The 23,875-nt window shown below is 34.5% G+C and overlaps 1 protein-coding gene across 13 annotated transcripts in view; it reads right to left on the bottom strand.

The window, feature by feature from the left end:
• Positions 1 to 23,875, bottom strand: part of NBEA (neurobeachin) — a 671,041-nt gene that overhangs the window by 334,276 nt on the left and 312,890 nt on the right. For all 13 annotated transcript variants that reach the window (XM_070578754.1, XM_070578744.1, XM_070578745.1 and 10 more), the window contains one exon: positions 8,332 to 8,393. In XM_070578754.1, coding sequence (XP_070434855.1) covers positions 8,332 to 8,393 — 62 coding nt within the window. The remainder of the gene's footprint in view (positions 1 to 8,331; positions 8,394 to 23,875) is intronic.

The following is a 23,875-nucleotide window of genomic DNA, read 5'->3' as shown; positions in this document are numbered from 1 at the left end:
GAATCCCCATCTCACACCATATAATAAATTAACTCAAAATGGACCAACTATCTTAATTTAGGAACTAAAACTATAAAACCATTACAAGAAAACACAGGAGAAAATCTTCATGAGCTTAGATTTGGCCATGGGTTCATAAATAGGATATCAAAAGCACAATCAACAATAACGAAACTAAATAAACTAGACATCATTAATATTAAAAACTTTTGTGCATCAGAGGACACTATTGAGAGAATAAAAATAACTCACAGAATGGGATAAAATCTTCGTAAATCATATACCTGATAAGGGTTTAATATCCAGAATAATAAAGAACACCTACAACTCAACAACAACAAAAACCCAATTTAAAAATGGGAAAGGATGTGAACAGACATTTCTCCAAAGAGGATATATGAATGGCCAATAATAGGTGCATGAAAAGATGCTCAACACCATTAATCATTAGGGAAATACAAATCAAAACCAGGAGATACTTCTTCATTCTCACTAGGGTGGCTAAAATTTAAAACAACAACAACAACAAATAAAAAAAAGAATATAAGTGTTGGAGAGGCTATGGCGAAATTGGAACCCTTGTTCATTCTTCATGGAAATGTAAAATGGTGCTGCCATTGTGGAAAATTGTTTTGCAATTCCTTGAAAAGTTAAGCATAGAATGACCACATGGCTCAGCAATTCCACTCCTAGGTATATGCCTAAAAGAATGGAAAGTAGAGACTCAAATAGATATTTGTAGCCAATGTTAATAACATTATTCACCATAGTCAGAAGGTGAAAAAACTCAAGTGTCCATCAATAGATTAATGAATAAACAAAATGTGGTTCTATACATAAAATGGATTATCATTCAACCATAAAAAGGAATGAAGTTCTGATACACGTTGCAACATGGACGGACCTTGAAAACAGTATGTTAAGTGAAATAAACCTGACACAAAAGGATAATTTTATAATTCTACTTATATGAAATATTGAGAACAGGCAAATCATAGACAAAAAGTGGATTAGAGGTACCCAGAGTCTGGGGGAGGGAGATATAGGGAAATACTGCTTAGGGGGTACAGAGTTATTTTCTGGGATGTTGAAAATTTTTGGAAATAAATAATGATGATGGTTATACAACACTGTCAATGTAATTAATGCCACCAAACTATACACTTAAAATGGCGCATTTTATGTTATATATATTTTATCAGAGTAAAAATAAATCAAATCATCTGGGGGATTGTGTTTTACTCTTACTCATGAATTAACTCAATAAGAAATTAATAAATATCTATACTATGTGCTGGACCCTGTGCTAGGTGTGGATGACACAGTGGCGAGCAAAACAGAAGACATCACGGGCAACAGAATGCTTCAAAAAGAGAGGAAATTGGACATGATGCTTATTGTAAAGGAAATTCCAATGTAACAGATAAAGGAAATCATGCCTTTATCACCTGTAAGGGCATCCAATTCAAACCTGTAAACAAGTACCTTTATTTATTATCTAGATATATGTACTTCAAATGCTAAGGGGAATTATGGAGTGATTAGAGCCATATAATAATCATCCAGAAAAGCTTCATAAAAGACAAGAGTTTGACATAACTGGGAAGATATGAGGTAATAGTAATAGTTCTGTAATTTGTTAGTGGTGGTGGTTACATCAACATGAAGAATGAAATTGCATTGATCTATATATAGACACAAATAAATGCATGTAAAAATGCTGAAAGCTGAATAATATGTGTAGTCTAACATTACTATACCAATATCAATTTCCTGGTTTGATACTGTATTACATTTATATAAGATGGTATTATTGGAGGAAGCTGGGGGAAGAGTACATAGGACTCTATGTACTATTTTTGCTACTTCTTGTGAGTCTATAGTTATTTAAACAACAACAAAACCACAGAAAAAATGATCATGAGGGAACGCGCAGTGGAAGAAAAAGAGGACACAGAAAATTACTTATTACATGATAGGTAATAAAAAGAAAGCATGTTGAAATACACATAGTACAAAGGAAAAAAATCCGCCAAAAAGCAAGAGGATATATAATATTGGTAGGACTGTGAAATACATAAACAGTTTTTTTGCTATTTTTCAAAGTTGTAACGTGTCTGAAGAATTTATATAATGGAAACACAGTAAAACAAAAATGGGTAAACAAACAAACCAAAACAACTGGGAAGAAAGGAAAGGGGTGGATACGGTGGCAAGGTAGGGAAAGGGGTTTGAGGTCAGGGAGATAGGTGGGCAAGCAGTGTTCCAGGGGAATCTGGTTGCCTCAGAATTTGGTACATTTCCTTTGCTCCGCCACAGAAATGACAGCACTCTTAAGGGTCATCCTGCAGCCGACCAAGGCTCACTGACTTCTTCTTGTCCTAATTTTAGTTGAATTATGAAAATTCAGACATGAGAAAAGGACACTCATTTCTCTTTCATATTTTACCATTTTCACACGGATGAGCTCAGAACTTTTGTTCATCCATCATTTTCCTTCTCTGTTTATAATTTGGGTTGGATATGAACTAAATATACAAGGATGAAAGTGTTATATCATCTACCAGTATCATATACATTACAAGTAGCTTAGGGAAAAAACACTTTATAACATAAAAGTGGTTGAATTTTTATTTTATTTTAAAATTTATAATACCTGCTAACTTCTCCAGGAGTTAAAAGAAATCAATAAGAGACTTCATGGAAATGATCAAAAGTAATTTTGTCTTCTCTTTTTGACTACATCTTCCAAGAGGGATGCTATCAATAATGGGGTAGATAACAGATAGTTGAGTCTGCCCTCTTGTATCTGTTCAGTAGACATTCTACCCAAGATAAATTAAATAGATTTTTATGACCATTTCATATTTATATCCTCTTTCTTTTTTCAAAATGCCTACATCTTACTATATAATTTTCCCCATATTTTATAATAATTTGAAATCTTTATTATGACCCAAGTTGACAACAGTCTTTATGTATCACCATATTTTTCAATCTCCTGCTTAACTTTTATTTATTCTTAGGAAATATTATAAACTTCATGGCAAGAAAGATGAAATAATTATAGCAACTCCAAAAAAATTTAAACGCCCAACTTGCCCCTTTAACTTTGAGATGACATCACACCACAGATGAGAGTTGGCGTTAGGCACTGTCCAGAGAAAAAGGCGGGATTTGTAAGATACTCAGGAATGAAACAGTGACTTTATTCCTTTCAAAACTAGAGGCAGAATTTGTAAAGCCAAAGACCATGAACTACCCAACACTCTTCACAAGTTCAAAATTTCTTATCAACTTCAATTCTGTTCTATTAACATACTACAATATTTGATATTAAAAAATGCCCTCTAGGAAAATATTGTTTCACACATTGCCTGGAAATTGGCAATTCCCCTACATAACCAAATAAATCCAAATAAATATAGTCTGGCTTCTTATTTTCTGATGTGCTCCAAATGAGGCTGGTCACTGGTGTGAGCATGGAACAGGTTCATTTCTCTCCAGACCTTTCCTTGGACTGTTTCCTTGGCCTGCATCTCCTTCCCTGCTCATGCCGCATAGTAAGCCTATTAGTTTTAAGAGGTCCATCGTTAGTCCATCTCAATAAAACCTTCTACAAAAACCTTATTGTTGGTTCATAGGTTCAATTTTCTGAACCAGACATAGGTAGTAAATAATCATATTCAATTTAAAATATCATGCCAGGGGCCAGCCCGGTTGCGCAGCAGTTAAGTTCGCACCTTCTGCTTCATGGCAGCCCGGGGTTCACCGGTTCGGATCCCAGGTGTGGACATGGCACTGCTTGGCAAAAAGCCATGCTGTGGTAGGCCCCCCACGTATATAGTAGAGGAAGATGGGCATGGATGTTAGCTCAGGGGCAGTCTTCTTCAGCAAAAAAAAAAAAAAAAGGGAGGACGCTTGGCAGCAGTTAGCCCAGGGCTGATCTTTCTCAAAATAAATAAATAAATAAATATCATGCCAGAATTTTTAAATCTTTACTTATTTCAAATTCAGTCACATAATGGGCAAGTTTTATAGATAACACTAAATTCCTTAAGAACTGGGAGAATGTATCACTAAATCTTTAATAACCATCACAATGTTAAAAAAAAAAGTAGCCACTAAATAATTAAATGTGACATAATTTCATCAAGATAATTAGGATTTCATATTTCCAAAGAGGCTTGAAAAAAAAAATCTAGTCCATCCCAGGTTTTCTTACATTTACAATCTTCTGTACACACCAACAACCGTTTCAGTACTGAGTGCTCAAGAATGCATATTCTTTAGTCGGCCTCCATATTCACTTTAGCTATGTCTTTATACATCAATCTTACATTTATTATAGTCAGAAGAGAAGGATGTCTTTTTCCTTTGTACCAGCTGACTGAACTGTATTAGACTGGAAAAAATATGAAAAATTTAAAAGTTCAAAGTCCAAATCATCTGAAAAAGAAAGATTGTTCTTCAGTTGTGGTTGTTTTGTAAGTGCTGTGTTTAGAAGTTCTGGGTTGTGGCCTTGATCACATCAGCGAAGTCACTAAAATCTTCTTTATTTAAGTATATGAAGTATTTAGAAAAGAATAAAGGCAAACAAAACCACAAAATAATTCATGCTAGTAACTTCATACACAGATCCTAGGGACTTAGAAGGCGGACTTCTACTTTATGTTTCTTATATGTTTTTGAGTTTTTAATGAGAATAAAAATGATTTATTAAGTATATATTTGCTTAATCAGTGCTTCAAGTCAGAAAGTGCTTAAGTACTGAGAGACATTATTTTTTACATAAAAGTTTCTCAATTTATAAAACATTTTCTATTGACAGATAAGGCACAGAAAAACACAAGTGACATCTGCTAAGCTTTACTTATGAAAACTTAAAGAAATCCTATGGGATAACATCACTCAATTTTTCCTGGAGTACCTCTGATGGAGACTTCCTAAAAAAAAAAATCTGGAAATAATTAGAAACTATTATAGTACCCAAAAATGTTTACTTGAAAACTAAATCTGCTATTCATCAAAGAACACAATACACTCAGAATAAGGTAATGGAAAAATAAGGTACACATATAGAATAATGTAAAGCATCTAAACCAGATCTGATCATAAAACTTAAAAAAAAGTTGGCAGAAGACAGTATCAAAGCTGTGATATACTGAAGAATTCTGTAGTAAACCTTTGTTTAACCGATTAAACACTAATTTTGTCCAAATAATACATAATAATTATTTTACTTCAGTTTATTTTACTTTCAAATGACAGGAAACAAATTTTTTTTTTTAAAAAAGATGCAACTGAGAGTAACTTTAATACAAATCGAAAGGGAAGAAGAACAAATAGTTACTTCTTAAAATTTACTTTTGTGTCATAAGATCTAAGTGGAAAAGAAAAGTAGCCACAATACAGTAAAAAATGTTTTGGGTATTTGTGGAACAATAAATGCAAAATAATGATAATGTTAATAGTTTCTTAAAACTTAAAATATGGCTTCTACAGAGACGTAACATTCCACTGGGGGGTAGACTGGATGGCATGTCCCTGGGAGTTTAAAAGCCTGTCCATATGAACCAAATTATCCTTGACAAGTACCTTCAGACGGTTGTAATATGATCTCATTTAAATTTAGACCATATTTTGCACACAAACCACAAGATAGTAAGTTTATTCAGGAGCTCAGATAAGAAGAAAAGAAAAGCTGATATTCTTAATAACATGTAGTAAACATGAAATTTCCAAAAGGAAAAGCACAAGTATAAAAGCATCTAATGTGTTGCAGCAAATCAAAGAAAAATGCTGCAGGAAATGCTGATTTTTCCTTTCCTTTTTCAATCCTTAGCTACCTATTCGCTCCAAACAAAATCTTATCCTTTGATGGTTTATCTAAATTTGGAAAAAGAAAAGCATATTTTCAGCAAATAAATAAACTGGAAAATTCCACTTGCATTGAAGACTTATTTTAACCAAGAATTAAATCAGTGTGGATAATATCTTAGTTGTATTTCTCAACTGTGGAAAAAAATATATATAGTGCATCAAGATTTTCAACTGTTTTATTAGTACTAATAACTACTCATCATCATAACATGAAGCTATCAATATCTGTGAAGCGCTGACTGTAAAATAAAAGAAAAAAACAACTCAGAACTCTGCAGCTTTAAAGATTCCTCAGGATTGCCTTCTGCCTTGGCACAAGGACAGCATAGAGAACCACGCTGATTCTACAGGGATCACTCCACTGTTGGAGAAATGCATTAAGGCCTGCAGAAGAAAACCCTGCTTTGGAGAGCGCTGTGCCAAGCAATCTGCACAGCACCATTAACTGTATTCATTTCTCTTTATCAGAAGTCTGCTACTGCCATGGTTGCCCTGCTAATGGGTGAAAACAGGACATAAATCATCTTGAATTTGCATAGTAGACAAAAACGGCAGGTAATTTTAAGAAATTTTGAAGACGTCCATTTCTTTTCTGTGTCCTTAAAACAAGGTTTTATACTTCCTTGGAACAAATAACAATCTAGGAAGATGGTTTATAAGCTAATTTCACAGTAAAATAGTAAACTCCTCCCACCTAAATTGTACTGAAGGAAGATTACTCATTTGTTTCTTTAAAAGTATTTTGAGGGAAGCAGCATTTCAGTTTAACAGAAAATAAAAACACAATTGGAGCTATTTTTTTTTTCAAACATACATTTTTAAGTCACTTAAATGAGGTATATTTAATCAATCAACTGCATGAAATATTTAAACACACTGAATTATTTAGAAAAATTCAACTAGAAAATCAAACTGAGAGACATGTTTATAATATTGCTTTGCTGAAACATTGAAAGACAGTGTACTGCATAGAGAGCTTAAATTTCTCACTCTTCCTTTCAATCAATATCTGAGGCAAAGTTTCATCTCTAGGGCCCTTAATGGCAGGAATTCCTGGAGCCAGCAAATGAGTAATGTTAAACCTATGATTAGATGATGAGGCCATCAAAGACACTAGACCCTAATGCTACATTCCTCTTTATTTCTCTCAACTGCAGTGAAACCCAGAGCTAAGGAAGAAGGAATTTTAAGCTATTTTTTTTTCCATAAAAGCGTTTTTAAAAAACGTTCATCAGCAAGAACCTAAAAGTTCCGGATAGATCTCCCAGAACGTCTCTCAAACTCAGGACTCTGGCATCAGGTCACGACTTTCAAATGCCCTGCAGATCAACTCCTGCCAGGGATGCTGTTTTCTTCAACTTCTTCCTTGTTAGTATTTGTCCTGGCTGAAAAGGGGGGAATGTACCTAATGATTTCCCTGTGAATATGTTCTCGAAGAAAGTCAACCTGAAGACTGGAAATCGATAGGTAAGTTTTCGGTTGTTCTGTTTTTGCTGATATTCTTAAGGATCAAACGAAGTCATATTGCTGTTTATTTCAGAGTTAGCTGTGTTTGGGGGCAGATCTCAGGTCAGTAACTAGAAACAGTTGAGATTTATTTTTCCTTCTAGTGAGGAAACCAGGAATAAATGTAGCAACTACTTATTACAAACATATATAAGCTCTTTTTTTCATTCTCATATTATAAAATATTTAATACTTAGATGAAAATCAAGATCACTAGGAGACCTGACAGAGCAGCAAGAAGAAAGACCATTAGGTCCCTATTTCCATTATCAGAAACATGTAATATTTTTGTGTGTGTGTATATATATTTAGTTTCTTATAATTGCTAAAAACAAACAATACCCAACAATTCAATTCTATTTTTAATTCTGATTATTAAAGAAAAATAGCATAAGCAGATTTTTAGAATGTACACTGACACATACAAATTACATTTTAAAGAAAGGCAAGCAGCAAGGCATTGCATCAACGCCCACTCCCTAATGAGCTGTTTTAAATACTTTGGTTACTGACTGAAAAAAACTTAGTTTTCACTGTCTCTAATCTAATAGAGAAGAAGACACCATGTAATTAGCAATAAACATCAAAATTACAAATGCTACTGTATCATTTTTAAACGGTGGGCTGTAAAGAAGGATATCAAAATATCTATCACAAATATATGTATATTTGCATATATAAAAAGATAGAGGACAATAGAAGGATAGGGAGGGTGGGAAACTATAAAACAGCTAAAAAGAGAAGGGAGATGAAAAATATTTCCATTGTAAGACCATTTACACCATATTTCTCAATATAAATTATTTTCTTCAGCTATGGGGTAATAGATGAAAGTTTCAAAAATATATAAACATATACATATATATGCACCTACATCCTATTGTTAGTGACATAAAAGAATCCTCTCGTAGTTTAACGTAGTCAGTGAATGTGATTTCCTACCTGAGAACAAAGCAGCATAACAAGCTCAACCACAGACGTGCTGGACTTCATACAAACGAGGCCTACAGGAAAGAAAGGTTAGAACAAAATGAAGTTACAGTGGTAGAAACCATCATTCCCAGTTAATTCATTATATAGTTTTAATTTATAAAAACTTTTTTTCAAATAGAACTCCTAAAATAAAATGAATGGAAACATTCACCAACACATATATTTACAGCATTAATTTTAAAATATTCAGATATTCAAAAAGATTTAAAAATACTAAAAAATTGACTTCATGCTTCGGTTATTTATTTGGTTAAGGCATTTCTTATATTTAAACAAGCTGGAAGATGGTTATCAAAATTTTTAGAGCTGCTTTTATTCCAATGACCTTTGCTATGTGATTGTCTCCTGGAGTGAATTACAAGAATCATTGAAGATTTACCTAAATTTTCTTCCAAAAGACAAAATTAAAATAATTTCTTCATAGGTAATTCCCCATAGGTTGTCCATTGTTAAGTGGTTTTTAAGATAATAAAATGAATTTCACACACAATTAACATATTAAGCAACGTTTATGAAATCTTCCATTGTTCTGCTTCCGCAGTCTCTAAACAGACCTCAGAGGAATAGACGTACTAACACGTATGTACTAAAGGCTCCTCCTCATGGATCACTTACTATGTCCTGGGCACTGCTGTAAGTGCCTTATGTACACGGTCTCTTTTAATTCTCATTTATAAGCTGTGACATACCATTATTATTCCCATTCTACAGGTAAGAAAATATTCTTCCTATAAACAGTTTATTCCCATTCTACAGGTAAGAAAATATTCTTCCTATAAACAGTTTAAACATTAATTATTCATCAAAACTTGTTCCAATTAAAAGGATGACTGCTGTATAACATTTTATATAATAAGAAAGCAGATCATGATTAGTAGTTTTTTAAGTGCCAACGTAGAGGAAGATGTAACCAAGGATTAATCAATGTTAATCATGATGTTCACTAATTTAAAATGTATTTTTAAAAGTTTTTCAGTGTTTTGAAAAATTTAAATAATTTAATTAATAGGTTTGTTTTTCTTTTTATGTGAGGACAAACGCAATCAGCAAAAACACTGTACAGTAAGAAATGCCATGGTCTTACATTAGTTGTTGCTAAATGGGAAGTTGAAGCGAAACCATTTATTTTTTTCTTCTTAAGGTGATTTCAATAAACAGTCTCAAATGCCTTCTAGACACTAGCATGTATATTTATTGTAGGTGGTGGATAAATACTCTTTTGTGCCCACTCTTCTAACGACCCTATCCTTATTGTAAAGACAGACAGAACAAGCTGTAAAAAGGCACTAGTATTCCATCTTATCAGATCTTTGGGCAGACAGTTAACTAATGAAATAAGAGGCAGATGTGAAAAGCTCATTTAAGAGACAACTGCTGTAACTGATCAGCAATTCTCATGCTCAGGAGCTAGAAAGTCAGAAAGATTAATGGAACATTTATCACCTGTTGGCTACTCAACTATTTGTAATTCTGACAAAGAAAAACTAAGTAAAAGGCCAAAGGACTACGCATATGTACTCCATATCAATTTAGATTTTAGATGGTAAAGCTATATAAAGAATTATTCACCATATATTCTGTGTATTAGAGTTTTTTAAAACATAACAACTTGAAGTAAAAATTAGGAAAAACATGCAATTATATTCATTTCTTACAAACTAATTTTTTAAAATGAACTTCTACAAAACCCCTATGTAACAAGAATATTCATAATTTTTACAAACACTATCATTCCATCATAAGAAAGATATAAACAAATGCTCCATCAATGCTGCGACAACAAATTGACAGGACAGCAAAATTACAATTTGCAAACAGTACTCTCAGTACTTTGAAAAAGGCTATTGTGATTTCAACTCCATAAATCCTCATACCTTTATTAATGTGTTTTGTCTAATTAGTTTAAAACAGAATGAACTAACAGATTCTCCTCAAAAGAACAACAACAAAAAAACCCCTAACCTTGACGATGAGAACATAGGCAGAGGCAATTCTGGAAGACTTACCAACCTTCAAAAATTATATAATCACTTTGGTTGGAACTATTTCTTTTTTTTTTCCTCATATGTTTTCACTCAGTTTATTTATTTATTTATTTATTTATTTATTTTAATTGCAGTAACATTGGATTATAACATTATATAGCTTTCAGATGTACATTGTAAGATATTTCAAATTCTGTGTAGATTACATCATGTTCATCACCCAAAATCTAATTATAGTCCATCCCCTCACATGTGAGCCTAATCACCCCTTTTGACCTCCCCCAAACTTCCTCTATGGTAACCACCAATCCAATCTCCATTGCTATGTGTTTGTCGTTGTTTTTATCTTCTACTCATGAATGAGATAATACGGTATTTGACTTTCTCCCTCTGGCTAATTTCACCCAGCATAATACCCTCAAGGACCATCCATGTTGTCACAAATGGCCTGATTTCATCATTTCTTATGGCTGAGTATTCCATCGTGTATAAATACCACATCTTCTTTATCCATTCATCCCTTGATGGGCACCTAGGTTGCTTCCAGGTCTTGGCTATTGTTCATAATGGTGCAATGAACCTAGGGGTGCAAGTATCTTTATGCCTTTGCATTTTCAAGTTCTTTGGATAAATACCCAACAGTGGGATAGCTGGATCATATGGTAGATCTATTCTTAATTTTCTGAGGATACTCCATACTGCTTTCCATAGTGGCTGCACCAGTTTGCACTCTGGTTGGAACTATTTCTAAGTGTTAACACAAGTATTACTAAAACAAATAGGTAAACTGCAATTTTTTTTTTACTAGAGATATTGAAAATATAAGCATTGTCTGATGAAACTCTATCCTTGCACATTTTCTAAATAAAACAGCATCCATATTTGACAATTTAATATCACTCATTTTGAAATGTAAGTAATAAATATGGTCTTGTATAACTCAAGAAAACTAAATTTATCTAGTGATACTATAAATAACTCAGGTTACATGCATAAGGCAAATAGTGTATGTCTCAAATAGGTTGAGCTTTTCCTTTTTGTATCTAGCAAGAAATTCATAATCAAATTGACTCTGATGTCTCCTCATCTGAGCAAAGCACAGTGTTATCACTCAGGAGTCTACAGAAATGAAGAGGACAGTATCTACACCTTCCCAAGTACTCCATATTTTAATTCAAGTCTAAGATTATCTAACATTTACATAGAGCTTTATCATTTACAAATCACTTTTCTATATGGTGTCTCATTTGATTCTCTTAACAACTCTTTGAATTATTGTTACCTCATGTGATGGATGAAAAAATGAAGAGATTCAGTGACTAGCCGAAGGTGTTTCATTCAGTAAGGCGTGAAACTGGGACCTGAATTCAAGTCATCTAACTTGAAAGCCCATTTCATGTTTGCTGCAGAGCTACATAAATAATTTGACATTAAGAGGACACCAATACGTGACTAGAGATAGGTCATAGGGTTAATACCAACATGGACGATTTTAACAGTTTTCTTGGAGAAGTTCAGATATGGGGACAAAAAGCACTAGCTTAAGCAAAAAGTACAGAGGAAGCAGGGAACAAAAAAAAATCTGAAAAGACCTTTATAGCTTGGGGGATGGATAGCTCGACTACAGGAGGTGTTTGCAAGTGGGACTGTAGGGCTAGGTAGGGTAAAATTCAAAGACAGATAAAGGTGGAAAGAAATAAAATCACAAAAGTTTTTGAAAGTTAAAAAGAAGAAGTTAGAGCAAGTTATAAAATGGGGGAAATGACACCAAGACTCAGTTATGGCATTTCTACACCATGATGACTTTTCCTGCCTTGTCAATTAAGCAGCAGCCCCCAAAGGAGCTGTACAGATGTGCCTCTCCAACAAAAATCTAGTTAGAGGTGTTGACCGACTAATGGAACGTTTTCATCAGCAAGGATACATTGACCAGAATAAATATTCTACCTAGAAATACTAATCCTATACTTTTACCAGAAAAAAGTGTGAACACCTGGAGTGTAGACAATAAACATGTAAAGGAAGGAGGCTAGTATATGTGGGAAGTATTCCAAAGGTGAGGAAGACTGCCTGGTAAGAGCTTTTCAATATATTATGAACTACACTGTTGAAAGATAAGGTCTGCTGAGTAGCTAAGATACAAGGACTTGAGATGATTAATGAGTAGGACAAATTAGAGGTGGTCCAGACCCAGGCAGCAAACAAAGAATGGGTGGAGCTGAGTAAACCATCAGCCAAAACACTCACAGTTCTTTTGGGTTCACACTAGGGGTAAGAAGTCAATTTCCACTTTTAGAAATACACTTCTCTTGCCATAAAAAACAAAAAAACAAAACACCAAAACCCACCAAATTGTAAAATGAGTGTGAAGTTAAAAGCTTGACTTTTGGGATGAACCTATGTTTCTTTAATATGAGAACAGTGAACGGTACAGTGATGCTGTTTTAACACAGAGCTGTCAGACTCTTTTGAGTTAATCTGTGGGTCTGACTTTATGTATCTGTAGAATTAGAAGATCAAGTTCAAAGAGCCCTTAAACTTTAAAATAGCGTGGAGAAATTCCATCTCTGGCAGGACGTTCCTCACAGTGGGAGGTGAAGGGCATGAAGCTTTACAATGACAAGCAAGGAAGTGCACTCCCAGGTAGGACACATCTTTTAAGGAACGTCAGAGTTTTCTTTCAGCAAGAGGCCTCTTCCAAGAGAGGAGACCAACAGACATCTATGCCTAGGGCGGTGCTCTGAGTACACCCTCAATAAATATCAATTAAATGAACACATCCAGAAATCATCACTCACTGAGTACCTACCATAGTTGATAGAGAAAAAAATAAGTAAGATTTTGAGAAAAATAAGAGTATTTTTTAGAACAGGAGTGCAATTCACTCAAAAAGCATTAATTGAGCATCGTGTTTAATGTGCCAGACACCATGCCAGGTACTAAGTTCAAAAAGATGTGAGGAAATTGGGACAGATTATGTAAACAAATAATCATGATCTAGAATCCTGGCAGGTACACAGAGAACAGAAATTGTTAGAAGCACAGAAAGTATAGAGAGCAACTCTGCTGAGGAGAATTTATAGGGAATGTGATATTTGAGTTGCATGATACAGAGCTTATCTACATAAAAAAAAGGAAAGAAAGCAAAGTCATCCGAGGTGACAGAAATGTTAGAGGTATAAAGACATATGAAATAGCGGGTACAATGAAGTTGGAAGGTTATGCTGGGGAGTGCAGAGGATGGAAGGAAGTGAGAGGAAACGAAGACAGAGAGGTAGACAGGAAGCAGAGCCACACGTGGTGTACTATTCCTGTTGGCAACAGGGACCACTGAAGGATTTTGAGCATGGCGCAGACAGAATCCCAGCTATTTTGGAAAGATCACTTTCTTTCAGTGGTATAGGAAGAAACCTGCAACTGCAAAGTCTAGTGAAGATCTTGAAAGCCTAAGCTGAAGGCAGTGGCTATACAAGTAGAGACAGACCCGAAGGACAGTTTTAGAATGAGACAATAAAGCATTTTAGACAACTGAATATGAAGTGAGAGGGTAAAGCAGTGAACAGAGGGTGAATGACGGCACCTTTAACTGAGAGAGAAAACAGATGAAGGAGCACGTGTGAAGAAAGAGCTGAGTTTCATTCTGGACAAAATTAGAAATATAGGCAAAAAAATTAATTTTGAGCTTTAGGATTGTTTGTCTTTTGGGTGTAGACACTGTAACTCTGACAAACCAGACATAAATAAGCAACACTGATAACATGGAGTGGAAGAAAATATAATTGTGCAGTTTTTATAAGAGTCCCATAGTAGACTACCCATACTAATCTTACCAATACAGTTTTAATTTTTAAAGATTTTATTTTTCCCTTTTCTCCCCAAAGTCCCCCGGTACATAGTTGTGTATTTTTAGTTTGGGTCCTTCTAGTTGTGGCATGTGGGATGCCGCCCCAGCATGGCCCGATGAGTGGTGCCATGTCTGCGTCCAGGGTCCGAACTGGTGAAACCCCAGGCCACCAAAGTGGAGAGCGCCAACTTAACCACTTGGCTGCGGGGCTGGCCCCCCAGTACAATTTTAAGATCTAGTTTTTCTATTTCTCCTCATAATAAAATATACTAATTTATTTTCCATCAAAATTTTCATATTCTGATAACACGAATTTTAAAAATCCAGTCTACTCAGGACTATGGAGGTTTTACATAACTTTCTAATGATTTTAACTTTTTTGAATTCCAAAATAAGTAGAGATTAAGGGCACTGAAATAGGTGAAGTAGTTTCCTTTCTGTAATAAATGTGGAATAAGCACCCCAGCCTTTGAAACGAGTTTCGCGTGCTCACTATGCTGCATTTGCTTTAGTATCAGTGGTGGACAGCTGGTAATTTGAAATTCTGTTCTCTGTAGTTTTCACCTTGTGTTTTCGGAAGCATTCTAAGATACAGTGTATAACTATAAAGTATATATCTTTTATGACTTCTGCAATGCTTACACATCTCTATCCACATAATAGCAATTTCCTATGTTTTTTCTTTACCATTCTTTTACCTTTTTATCTGAAACATGTAATTTATTTTCCTATTTCATCACTGTGACATGCTCCTATAGTGTGGCTTTCTAAGTTAATACTAAAACCCAAAACCAGACAAAAAAATCAATATTAAACATCCTTTCAAATAACAATAATGACTTGAATTTTTATTATTATTGCTACAACTAATATTAATATATATATAGGTAGTATTACTTACTATTTGACTGGACATTTCAAGATTTGCCTACATGTTCTTTCAGAGATTTTAAATTAAAACTGCATTACAAATGGAAACAATTGTAACATTACCTTAAAGAAACTAAACTAACATTAAGTTCATTTACTAAGAAGAAGCTTATTTATGTATTTATTTATTTATTTATTTTGAGGAAGATTAGCCCTGAGTTAACATCAGCCACCAATTCTCCTTTTTTCGCTGATGAAGATTGGCCCTGAGCTAACATCCGTGCCCATCTTCCTCTATTTTATACACGGGATGCCTGCCACAGCATGACTTGATAAGCCATGCATAGGTCTGCGCCTGGGATCCAAACCAGCGAATCTGGCCCGCTGAAGTAGAGCACATGAACTTAACCACTACACCACTGGGCCGGCCCCTAGAAAAAGCTCTCGAAAATGTATTTAAACCATCACAGCCTACTTTTATATTTAGATTATAAATTTTAACTGAAAAAAAAGCTCTTCAAACTACTGTAAAGATAGGGAGAGTTCATTCATTCACTGACTTACTTTAGTTCACTACAACCTAAGTCATCACAGACTTTCAGCAGTCTTACTGTCTTTACAACAGGAACAAAACTGCAGTTTCTGGAAGGATCATATACAGGGAGTCAGCAAACTTGTTCTGAAAAGTTGCAGATAAAATATTTTAGGCTTTGGGAGCAGCCATAAGTTTCTGTCCCAGATACTCAATTCTGAAATTGTAGTACAGAAGCAGCCATAAACAACACACAAACAAATGAGCTTGGCTGTCTTCCAATAAAACTACTCAGCCTAAGGTGTGTACACACATATGTGTGTGCATGTGTGTAAGAGAGCACACATGCATGTGCACACATACATATATATTTACAGATTTTTTAAACTGCAGCAGACATTATTTTAGATGCATGTCTATGATACTTTATAATTTCAAAATCCAAAAAGCTCTGAAAAAGCTTTCTTGTAAGATTGTTGCAAATTCAATCATCAGCAAAATTTCACCTAAACAATGTGATGCTATTTACAATTTTCATTCCACTTAGTGTGAGTATCCCTATGTATCACTGCCGACTTTATTAATGTGTTTAATTAACAAGCTATCCTAGACTCCTGTGAAGTTGCTATGAAATATACACATAGGCACCTATTACCTTTCTTAAATCCCAATATACTTGAATGACAAAACACATCTGGCTTTAAGGTTTTGAACAAGGGATTTCAGGCATTTATTAAAGTAAAAGAAATGTGACTTAGTTCTTTAAAAGTCAGAAATTAGTGGTACTCTCTTACATGAAATATGTTGAAAGATTCATAAAGAAATTAATATTAATTGCAATTTCAAATAAATCTGATATTGCACCTTTCCCCATGGAAATTTCATTTATTCAGAAGAACTAAAAATCTATTTCCCTATGGGAATGGTTGGCTAAGCACTTTTAAATTGTAAATCTAGAATGTTTAGATTGCTCAAAAACAGAATTAGCGGTAACTGTAGTTACACAATGCCCAAACAGTCATTTGACTGAGGTATATAAATATATACACATTTGGCCATTGTGTTGACGCAGCCTATGAACCTTGTTGACCGTGGATATTTTTTCATTTTTATAGTTTTTCTTTTGCTCAGAATTTTTGCATATTGGTAGAGCTGAAGTTCCTAAGACTCTTTCACAGATAATTCTTCCAGAGAATCATAGATTACAATAAAAAATGAAGTTATAGTGATGGTTCCTACATGATACTTACTAGTGATCTGATTGCAGTATGAACTGAGCTGAAGAGAATATTCTCATGGCATTATTATTAACACCTATTAAATATGAAACAGCTGAAAACATACTCTTTTGTTACTTATGCTTTAGAAACCACATTTATGCTAGCCCATCAAAACATCATATCAGAGTAAACATTCTGGCAAATTCTTGATGTTCAATGTCACTCTTCTCTTGTCACCACGTGACCTTAACTTCTGTTTGCACATTCCATTAAAATATCATTTTTCATTTACACATACTACAAAATAGATTACAATTTCCAAATCACTTGGAATTAATTAGGTTTTGAGTTGGCTGTCTCTTGAGATATTTTCATTTAAATAATTTATTTAAGGAACTATAAGTAAGCCACTGCTGTATGCACAGAGATGACACAGTCATTGGCCTCAAGGAGCTCAATCTAGTTACAAAGATAATATATTTATGAAGGAGTCTAGAGAGTGTTACACTAAAAAAAAATTACAATAAAGCACCATGCCTCAAAATTAAAAAATTTTTTTGAGGGGCCAGTCCCGTGGCCGAGTGGTTAAGGTCATGCACTCTGCTTCAGCAGCCCAGGGTTTCATCAGTTCAAATCCTGGGCACAGACATGGCACTGCTCATCAGGCCATGCTGAGGCAGCATCCCACATGCCACAACTGGAAGGACCCACAACTAAAAAAGAAAATACACAACTATGTATCTGGGGGTTTTGGGGAGAAAAAGGAAAAATAAAATCATCAAAAAAAATTTTTTTTGAGATTTTCATTAAATACTTTTATTCATAGTATTAGATTCAAGTTTCTACTACAGAAGTGACTGACCTGAGTTGTGCCCTTTTCTTGACTTCCTGATTTAATCACAACAGCTGTGAATAAGGATGAAATAAGGAAAATAAGAAACATTTTCACTATCATAAATCATCTGGATCCCTTAAGTCTCTTTGGGTTAAAATTAATTATAGAATCAATTGTTATTTCTATATCATTCCCCTACACCAGCTTTCTTCTCTTTTCCCTGTGCTGCATCCAATTCCAAAAAGCATCAGTTAGAATTCTAAAATTACTAAACTGTCTGGTTCAAATTTTGACGTTATTCAAGAAAAACTCTGGTCCCAAACAATAGGAATGCCACATGTGTTTTAACCATGTATTTCAAGAAATAATAACTACTAAAAGAGGAGAAAATATAGTGAGTTAAACAGTCATACAATTAAATCACATAAATAGTTACAGTTGAATAAAAATGGCTATACTAATAAGGCCTTCGTGTTAAAGTAAAACTAATTTATATTCTATAAAATATGGGATTTTCCTTTTAAATATAGTATGTATAAATGTATAATTTGTATAGTTATAGTTCCAAACTACTCAGATTCTGACTTTAATTTATTTACATTCTCTAATAAATACATTGAATAATTCTAAGTTCTCAAATTCAAATAAATTTAAAGTTGCTTTTGTAGTAATATACACCTTTAAGTTCTTTCTTTTCGGATTCAGAAAAATGCTGGTTCTTTTTCTTTCAAATACTTAAATATAACGCAAATAAAAATACTACGCATCACTTTTCTTTTTTTTAACATATTTCTCAAGGCTTTATTTTTTTTCTGCTTTTTCTCCCCAAATTCCCCCAGTACACAGTTGTATAGTTTTTTAGTTGTGGGTCCTTCTAGTTGTGGCATGTGGGATGCCACTTCAACGTGGCCTGATAAGCAGTGCCATGTCTGTGCCCAGGATCCAAACTGACGAAATCCTGAGCTGCTGAAGCCGAGCGCGTGAACTTAACCACTTGGCCACGGGGCTGGCCCCTGTATTACTTTTCTTAATAATGCATTCATGAAGTCAAAGATAAAAAACTAAGAAACATAATTGGTAAAAGGAAATTGTGTGAGAATTATTGTGAGTAAGGCAAATAGCAAAGAAAAAAATGTTTCAGATTAAGGCAAGCCCAAGTAGAGGTCAGTCAAGTAACCTCACCTATTTTCAAGACTGTTTTAACTTTATACAATAATTATAGGCTAAATTGCTGAAGTACTTTGAGAAAACAAACTGGACCTTCACACAGCTCCTTATCTGTGCTCAAAGCAATAAATTCTCCAATTTGACCCAAGCTGAATTTTGTTTACTGAACCCTCCAGTTAGAGCAGAAAGGTAAACAGAGATGAGTAATCAGTCCAGTTTTATTCATTCTTAGGAATGAAATGGGAAGTTAAGGGAACTTGAACAAACTTGCCAGTTCTTTAAATTTTACAAAATTGAAAATATTACAAAATCAAAAGTCACAGAAATTATTATAAGCATATGATTCCATCCAAGCAATAATTTATTGGGATTATATGCCATGGGTTATATAAACAACAAAGTACAGATCATAAATGAACAAGACTATTTTGCTATACCAGAAAATCGTACATCCAACTCACATCTATCCACAATACAGAGTCTTGGAGTCAAAATATATGGTTATATACCAGAATTCAATCCAATAATGATACAGTAAAGAAGTCAGTATGTGAATTGCTTTGAAATTAAAAAAAATAACACTTCAAGTATAAAATATTAGACCTACTTATAAATTAAAAGTAAATGGTGCTTTTATTTCTTCTAATCCTTCGTGCAATAATTGATCTATTACAAATAACAGTTATCTTTGAAATAGCATGAACTGGGAAATCTGCAAAATGGAATCAAATAAATGACCATAAAAAATGTCTGTCAAAAGTAAAGAGCTAGGGGCTGGCCCCGTGGCCGAGTGGTTAAGTTCGTGCGCTCCACTGCAGGAGGCCCAGTGTTTCGTTGGTTCGAATCCTGGGCGCAGACACGGCACTGCTCATCAAATCACGCTGAGGCAGCGTCCCACATGCCACAACTAGAAGGACCCACAACAAAGAATATACAACTATGTACCGGGGGGCTTTGGGGAGAAAAAGGAAAAAATAAAATCTTAAAAAAAAAAAAAAAAAGTGAGGAGCTAGCCATTTCCAAGAACTAAAGACATTCAATGATTTAGTTCTAAAAACAGTACTGCACACTTACAGGGCACAAATATGAGACAGATACACTGCTTGTGTTAGAGAAATCTGCATTCTAATGGAGGACACAAGCAGATAAACCGATCAGTTTAATGTAAGGAGACCAAGTGTTATCCCAGAACCATTATAGGATGTTGACTTGGGAAGAAAGATAAATGATATCATTACAGTAATTCCTATTGTGATTACAAGAAAACAGTGAAATTGAGAAATAACAACAGGAAATATTTAACTTGAAATAATGTACAGTTATTAACTTCTTGGGAAAAATGACTTAGAGATCTCTCCAAGATCAGCAATCACAAATGGTATTATTCAATTTGTAAAACTGAATTTGTTTAATTTGATATAAACAACTTTACTCTTGATGGTGTATCTAGCTCTAAGATTTCTCTATCAAAACAAACAGGTAAATAGAAAACTCATTTAATGTAAGATTTTCTAGCTTAAATGTTACAAGGTACAGCTGTTGAAATTACTGGTATAATCTTTTTAAGCAAATAAGTTCAAAGTTAAAATAATATGCTCAATCAGAAGATTATCTTTGGTTGGATTTGGTGTCATCAGAACAACCCTATTGAGTATAGAGAGAATAACATTTTGGGCATGGAAAATAACATATACCTCATGTGTCACAGGTCATATTTCCATATGGAGGGGAAAATAACCCTCTAGCAGTTTAAACTGGTATCATAAGTCTAAATAAATTGTAGTGTTCACAGATTCTATTATGCACAGTAGAGTTTATATTTATTTTATACACAATCCAGTAAATTCTGTTAGCTGACTACCAAGGAAAAACAGATTAAAGGCACTGCTTCTACATGGAGGGGCAATGTATATCCAAAAGAAAGCAATGAAATCAAAGAGGCTACAAAGGAAGATAACTTTAAAGGAGACATGGGGAAAAGCTTAGTCCCCCAGGAAAAGTTCACTGAGATAACAGCTCTAAACACCAACTAGCTTAAGAATAGATGAAATAGAAAAATAATATTAGTTTATCAAAATCTCACCATGTATGAAAAAACTTACACAATCTTGGATTGCATTATTGTATAGCCAAAAAATTAAAGACGAAATCATTATCCCACTGCCTTTGCGATAATGGGACAAAAAATAGTTTATAAAGTACTACAATTTCTGAGAGACATAGTGAAATGGAGTCCACCTATAGGAAAAATATCAGCATGGTATGAGGTGAAGTCTAGGAAATAGTTACAAAAATCAAAAGTTTGCAAATGAGAAGGTTTCTGGGGAAAGAACAACTACAGAAAAGTCTTATTTCTCTTGTGATCCAGGGTCCAACTAAATTGTGGCAGCTCTACCTGATCAAGGGGCAGCTGTAACGTGGAAAATTGTGTTTTGATACCTGAGAAGGACAGACTGGAGACTGATGGTCAAGGGTGACATGCCCTGGGCCTGACCTCAATCTCTGAAACTAGAGACAGGGAACAACAGATCTGGACAGCAGAGATCACAGCCCAGGAAAATGTGTGCCTGTGTATATTCTCTTTAGCTGTACTGGTGTTTAAAACACAAATGCGTGGATGTTACTAATTATCTGAATGTTAGTAACAAACCAGTTAGTTCTTATACTTCTTTCTAAATATTTTAACATTTGGGTTTATCCTGAGGTCTCAGAACTAGGCAATTTTAGTAGCATTATGGAATACTTTAATCTCGATCTAGTTTTAAAATAAGTCGAAGATCTGGACTGAAAATCTGAGGATATAGTTTTAGTGTACAAACTAAACAGATGTATAGACTTGAGCTAAGACGCTCACTTTTCTTGATACTAAAAATCCTTGTGGGAAACAGCAGATTAATGATTTTGAAACTTTTTTTATTACAACCTAAAGCAATACATTTTACATCATGATCCAGTATATATAACTGAAAGAAATGTTTCACAAAACAGCACTTCCGCTCACTGTGTGCAGTCTCTGATCTGTGCTCTGTCATGGCCGCTAAAAAGCGTTGTCAGTGTGCACTTTACTGATTACAGCGCACCATTAATGCGCCACAATCTGTAGCCTGAGTATCACTGGAGCTGGCCTGCCTCCTGTTTTTGAATGGCCTGCAAGCTAAGGAAAGTTTTTATATTCTGAAATGGTTGGGGAAAAAAATATAAATAAAAATATTTCATGACACTGGGAATTTACATAACATTCAAATTTCAGTATTCGTAAATAAAATTTTACTGGAATATGGCCAAACTCCTTCCTTTACATATTGTCTGCAGCTACTTCCTCATTACAATGGTGAAGTTGAGAAGCTACGACAGAGATTATATGGCTGTAAATCCTAAAGTGTTTATTTGTTGGCTCTTTACAGCAAAAGGTGGCTGACTCCTGCACTGAAGGACATTTACAGTTTTTTCTGCCTTGAATATCCATAGTTCTAAGTCCTTCCTTCATGTCTTACTGGGCTAAACGGAAACTAAATGGTAGCTATGTGATAGTGGAAAGGAAATGCTATGAAAAAGTATGAGTTCTTGGTGAGTTATTTAGGTATCAGATTTCTATTTCATTCTGTGCTTGAAAACAAGAATGAAAAGTGGGTAAACTGACAGTATTTGGAGGTAGTATAAAGATTAAAATCCTTCACAGACTGTCCCTGTGAGTTCACAGGGCTTTAACTTGCAGCCCTTAAGTGTCTCAGTTTTATGATGAACCCAGTAGCTTGGTAACGGTTTAGCAGGGATTAGTTCTGAACATAAAATGCCCAGTTCTGAGGCATCGTATTAACATAGACATGCCAAATTCACAATGATAAAACACGCAGTGGGTGGAGAAAATGAAGCCAGTGGCTTTTCTTCACTTTTATATACTTTATCTGAGTTGACAGTGTGTTCCAACTGTCCTTTTTCAATCTTTCCTTGTTCATATTAGACCTCTAAATAAACACCAGATTTGTTCAATAAAATCTTATTTGTTCTTTCTGCCTCCAGACTCTCCAACTTAAATCTTGCTGGATACAGCTGACAGATTGTTTCTTAATCATATTTTGATTTTGTCATTCCCTGTTCAAAATTCTTCCATGGATGATTGAGATCCAGCTTTTTTTCTCTAGGATATGTGTATTTGGCAAAGTCACTGTCCCTGCCTTTTGACAATTTTCAAGAGTAGTCATGAACAAATAGCACTTTTCTGTCCCTGGTGCCCTCGCTTCCCTTCTACACCTGGTTTCTCCCCCAGGTTTAAACTTGACCAACATGCCATCCACGTTGTGTTTCTGTGTGTTTTAATGTTATTTTACAAAATTTTGTTTTAGGAACATAGTTGGGAATAAAGCAGTATAAGGATAAATATCAGCTTTTTAGAAAATATACAAAACTTTTTTTGTTTGTATTGTATTGAAGTATATTCTTTCCTGGGCAATATTACAACTGATTACTATCATCATCACTCATAAAATCCTCAGACAATGTAGGAATAAGGTAATCAAGGAAGTTTTACATTTTGCATTGTTTCAAGTTACGTAAATTATACCCTTCTCTTCTATTAGTAAGATCAAAAAGTGAAATCTACTTTATGATAAATAATAATTTCATTTGTTCTACCATTCACTTATCCAACCACGTGTTTTTGGGGTACATGTTTTATGCCAGGTACTCTGGCAGGTCTTGGAGCCCTTGTGGAGCTTAAAATCTCATAGGTGAGGAGGCACTACCAAGTAATTACACAAATATGGGCCGCCAATTACAATTCTGATACATGCTCTGAAGAAAAAGTACACTCTGCATAGTACACTGTGCTATGAAAGGTTATAACAAGGGAAGCTAACTTAGTCTAGGATATCAGGTAAGTCTTCTCAGAGTTTATGATGCAAAGATCTGAAGGAGTCAGCCAGGCAAATGTAGGTAAATGGAAAGCATTTCTTGATCATTAAAAAAAATTCAAGGGGCCAGCCTGGTGGCGTAGAGGTTAACTTCTCCCACTCCGCTTCGGCGGCCCAGGGTTCCCCAGTT

Source organism: Equus przewalskii, chromosome 16 (assembly GCF_037783145.1).
Source record: "Equus przewalskii isolate Varuska chromosome 16, EquPr2, whole genome shotgun sequence".
NCBI classification, from domain to species: domain Eukaryota; kingdom Metazoa; phylum Chordata; class Mammalia; order Perissodactyla; family Equidae; genus Equus; species Equus przewalskii.
The sequence above is the reverse complement of the archived record's forward strand: the minus strand, read 5'-3'. Positions and strand labels throughout refer to the sequence as shown.